This window comes from Platichthys flesus, chromosome 11 (genome assembly GCF_949316205.1).
Source record: "Platichthys flesus chromosome 11, fPlaFle2.1, whole genome shotgun sequence".
Taxonomy (NCBI): domain Eukaryota; kingdom Metazoa; phylum Chordata; class Actinopteri; order Pleuronectiformes; family Pleuronectidae; genus Platichthys; species Platichthys flesus.
In genome coordinates, this window is record NC_084955.1 from 19,012,171 (window position 1) to 19,016,962 (window position 4,792).

Genomic DNA, 4,792 nt, shown 5'->3' on the forward strand with positions numbered 1-4,792 from the left:
ACGTATGGTGGTCGTGTATAATAGAGCAGAGATAGTGAGGATATTCGCAGACCCTCAAAATGGAGATGAATCGAGAAGGAGCCCTGGCGAGTGTACTGCTGGGTTTACTACAATGTAAGCTCTGTTGCAGCTGGTGGATTTGTGATGATGTTCTAACAAAGTGGTGGCTGCAAATCTAAGAAGTTGTTTTATGTGATTTGTTTAATTGTAACTGACGAACATCGCTCTCCTCCTCAGGTTGTCTGGCCTCTGCTGCTGTGGAGATCCAGGCCTCCCCTCACCCTGCGGAGGTCGGGGCCACGCTGATACTGTCTCTGTCTCCTCCACCAAGCATGAAGAGAGGGACCTGGACGGTGGGAGGCTCCCTCATCCTCAACTGGGAAGGGCCCCAGGAGGCGGTGGTCCCCAGTTACAGCGGCAGGGCCACAGTCAACGTCCTCACTGGAACTCTGACTCTGAGCTCCGTCAGGGTGGCTGACTCAGGTGTCTACGTGGTGCAGAGCACTGACCCCCAGCTTCAGGCCAGCGCTTCCATCTCTGTTTATGGTGAGACAATGCACCGATGGTTGATATTCAATGGTCAGAAACATTGAATTTATACAAAGACGTGAAATATGGACTTGATTTTTGAGGCGTTTCAAAACAGAAATAGTAAAATCACAATTTGTTTCTGCATTTTGAACTTCCTGGAAAATAATGTGTCCATGTTGACTTCAATCATAAAAATACCTGTAACAAAATCACTATCTTACTTATTCTATCTTTCTTTTGAGCAGGTGAGCGCTCAGATCTCTAGAATGTGGCTTTGTTGTGGCCATTGCTTAGTAAACAGACGTCCATGTGGGTTTGTGGGCGTATAGTTCTTAACCCGGATAAATCAGTGATCAGCATTCCCCTCGTCCAAACTGTAGTCCACAAGGAAATCAGATTTAGAGGCAGAACAGAAATTATAATAAAAGAAAGTGACATGGACACAGGCACTGAAGCAGGACAAGCATAAATCTCATGAAAACAAAGTATACAAGTTTACAATTAAAATAATGGGAACAAATGAAAACTTCCACAGAGCGTTTAGCATTTTGTTCACATCGAACAAGTGCAGTTAACCCTTTAATAGGGGAGGAGAGAAAACGCTGATGACTTGTTTACCGTGCCCTCGTTACTGAAACCGGTTCCCAAAGATTCCAAAACAACAACGACGTTCAGAAAGTTCTTGCTTCGTCATAGTTGGAAAGAAAGGGGATATTTACACAGCCCAGTACCGACTGAGACAGCCTGCATGTGTTTAGGCTTGGCTGCCTGTTTGCTGATGCGACGGTGTCATCTGCCTTGTGTCGGTCTGTGTCCGTCAACACTCGCCTCTATCCTGTGACCTTGTGTTCCTTCACTTTCACAGGAACTGTTTCTGCTCCGTCAGTAGCCCACAACACATCCCTGTTTATCCATACTCTATTACATGATGACTTTTTGTCGGGGTTTCCTCACTTTTAATTAAACCTTACTAAAAATACATTTATTTGTTTATGATTAAGTTGTATAATGTCATCTTAAAGTGGACATAACAAAGTAAGACTGACAAACACTAAATGTTTTCATTCGGTATCACTTTACTAACAAAGTCACGATGCCTGTAACATTGAGGGTTTTGTTTTATTTGCGTGACTTAACTTCATAGATAGCGATGTTGTTATATAGATAAGATGTAGCATTGAGATGTCTTCAAAACATAAACAAATACATATAAAATAATAATAAATTGTTAATTGTTATTAAGTAAATAAAGCACATAATCTAAACAAAAACAAGTCTAATACCAGATTAATGTTGGTAAAATATTTTCAACTATAGGATCACAAGGACAATAAATTATTTTTGTGCCTGTTTGGTTGTTGTCTTGTCTTTGTATGGATCACCCATAATGGATGTCTATATAATCTTGTCTTCCACAGAACCCATTTCAAATGTAGCGCTGAAGGCAAATCAAACCGACTTCATTGAGTTCAACACTTCAGCAGTCGCTTCGTGCTCTGTCTCCTCCGGATCCTCGCTCTCCTTCCTCTGGATGAACGGCAGCTCCGAGGTCACGGCCAGCGACAGAGTTCAGCTCACCGACGGAAACTCCTCTCTCACTGTCGTCAACGTGAGCCGCTATGACCCGGGACCATTCAGGTGTCGCGTGTCCAATCCCGTCAGTAACGGCACCAGTGATCCAGTCAGTTTTACCATCATCTGTGAGTGGAACGATCATAATCACAATCTTGATGGTAATGATTAACACACTATTCATACAGCAGAGCTCTGATGTGCTCTCTGCCTCTCTCCCTCAGACGGCCCAGACAACATGGCTCTCACAGTGAATGGATCCCTTTCAGTTGGATCCAATCTGACCATGCGCTGCTCCGCTCAGTCCAACCCTCCGGCTCAGCTCCACTGGGCTTTCAAAGGAGATTCTTTGAACGCAACCGGTCCACTGCTGGAGCTGTACGGCGTCACCGAGGATCAAAGTGGTCCCTACTCCTGTGTGGCCTTTAACAATCACACCAACATGAACAGCAGCATCGACTCACTCGTCACAATAACAAGTGAGTTGTTTGGTATCAGGACATCAGCCTCTACATTTCTTCATCAGTTTTCATACATATGTCCCATGGTTTACCTGCATGGTCTCTGGTCTTCTGTTCAACCTAATGTATTCATAAAACCCCTTTTATGAAATGTTGTTTGTCTGTGTAGATTGTATCGGTCCCTAAAAATGTAATCATGAATAAATTAATATTTCTTGGTTTGTTCCCAGCTTCACTCTCCCTTTGGTTTGTCTCTGCAGAGTCAGGATCTCAACCACAGGCCGCCGATGTGTGGCTCCTCTCTCTGCTGTTATCGGTGGGAATCCTCTTCTCGTTGCATGGCAAGTTGTAGAATAACTTCATGTCATAAATACATAACATTTTTTATTATTCATACTCCCCATAAATATCTTAATGAATGGATTAATTGTCAATTATTTTTCTCCCATAAAAGAAAGAAGTGGTATAATCCCTTTGAAACAGTGACGTTTTTCTCCATTAATCAGATTAGTTCCTTTCTTTAACATGATATGATGAATCAAAAGAATAAATTATATTAGCAAGAAGGCGATGTAAAGTCAAATCTGCTTCCTGTTGAGACACAAGGGATGTTAAGATGATTACATTGTTGATCACTATGATCAGCTACAAGAATACACGATTCATGATTCCAGAAATCTCTATTGTAGTTCATTGCACATTCTGTTCTACTGTGGCTGATAGAAATAATAAACTAAAAAACTAATAGCGACAACAACAAGTCTAAAACATAAATATCTTATTTATATATATTTTATATTTATATTTATATTTTACTGTCATGTAAAGGATATATAAAAAATGTATAGTATTTGTTGGGGAAAAATGAATATAGAGTATAAATAAGAGATTCCACTGTACTTGAGATTTAGCTCAGGCAAGAAGAACACATTAATGTCCCTAATTTGACTCATAACTGCTTATCTTTCACAGATGTTGCTGTTCCTTCAATCCATGGACGACTTTGATGCAGTGAAATAAATTTGACAATGCAAACTTTTATGTAAACAAGCAATAAAGCATTCAAAACCACTGTGTATGTGTGTGTGTGTGTGTGTGTGTGTGAGTGTGTGTGTGTGTGTGTGTGTGTGTGTATGTGTGTGTGTTTGTCTGCGTGTGTGAGTGGTTGAGTTCACGGACAAGTTAATTGAGGATAACCTGTGTCCTCTCTTTGGGATCAGTGGCAAAGGTTAAAAGTTTGAGCTTGCCTGATTGAAGTGTCACAAATTCTATTAATACTGCATTGTAAGTTAATGTAATATTCATCAGATCATTCCCCTCCATGTTGTGTTGTTCACAATGCCCTGTGGTTGATAACATAAAAGTGATTAAATACCACTGCATTAATTCTTTGTACAGTTTTTGAGTGTTGTACCTTTGGGTCTCTGTAGGTCGTGTCGTGCTGAGCACTCATGACATCATGGACTGCTTTCATTATTTGAATAGGATAAGTTTCAGTGGAAGGCTGAGAGAAATCGGTTTGATGTGGCAACAGCCGATTCTTACGCCTTTAACCACGAGGAAATGTTAATTTCTGTGACAGAGTTCAGAAGAATTTAAATATTCTTATTTGCTATTTAGAATATTTCAAAGTGTTGTGCTCCTCTTATGGAAAAACCTTCTATTCTTGTATGTTCACAAACAAATCAATTAATATTCATCCTATTTGGTTACAATAAACAGAGAGAGAGAAAGGTCCTGTAAAAGAACAGGCAGTCCTCTGTCCCCTATTAAAACATGTCAGTGTAATCATAATGCAACAGCTCATCACCAAATCACCCGTAACAGCAAGATCAGATAGAAAGATCAAATTGACTGATAAGGAGGCGATGGCTATTCTACTTTTTTTCAAATATTCAAAGGTTTATTCCTAAAAGATGTTTTGCGTAAGCGCTTGTTCACAATGCATCAGAGAACGCTGCTCAGCACCGTTTGTTAAAGAGTATGTGATTCCACAGTATGAGGGATTTAATGCTCTTATTCTTCCAAGTCATCCACTTACAAAATCTCTCCATGACACATCAGTCTGGTCGGATAGAAGTTGCCAAACGACAAAGGTTTACAGTAAATGGACACTCCTCGGTGTGTACCAGTAAAAGCTCAGAGTGGACAGGGCAAAACAAGGTGTGGCCAGGGTGTGTGTGTGTGGTTTGTGTGTGTTCGTGGCGTGTGTGTGTGTGTATATATGT

At 40.7% G+C, this 4,792-nt stretch overlaps 1 protein-coding gene across 1 annotated transcript; it reads left to right on the forward strand.

The window, feature by feature from the left end:
* LOC133965456 (carcinoembryonic antigen-related cell adhesion molecule 5-like) lies at window positions 1-3,934 on the forward strand. Its single transcript, XM_062400027.1, has 6 exons — window positions 1-114; window positions 238-546; window positions 1,950-2,231; window positions 2,328-2,582; window positions 2,825-2,905; window positions 3,537-3,934. Exons 1-6 carry the CDS (start codon window positions 60-62, stop codon window positions 3,569-3,571), a joined length of 1,017 nt encoding a protein of 338 aa, XP_062256011.1. The 5' UTR covers window positions 1-59; the 3' UTR covers window positions 3,572-3,934.
* The last annotated feature ends 858 nt before the right edge of the window (window positions 3,935-4,792 follow it).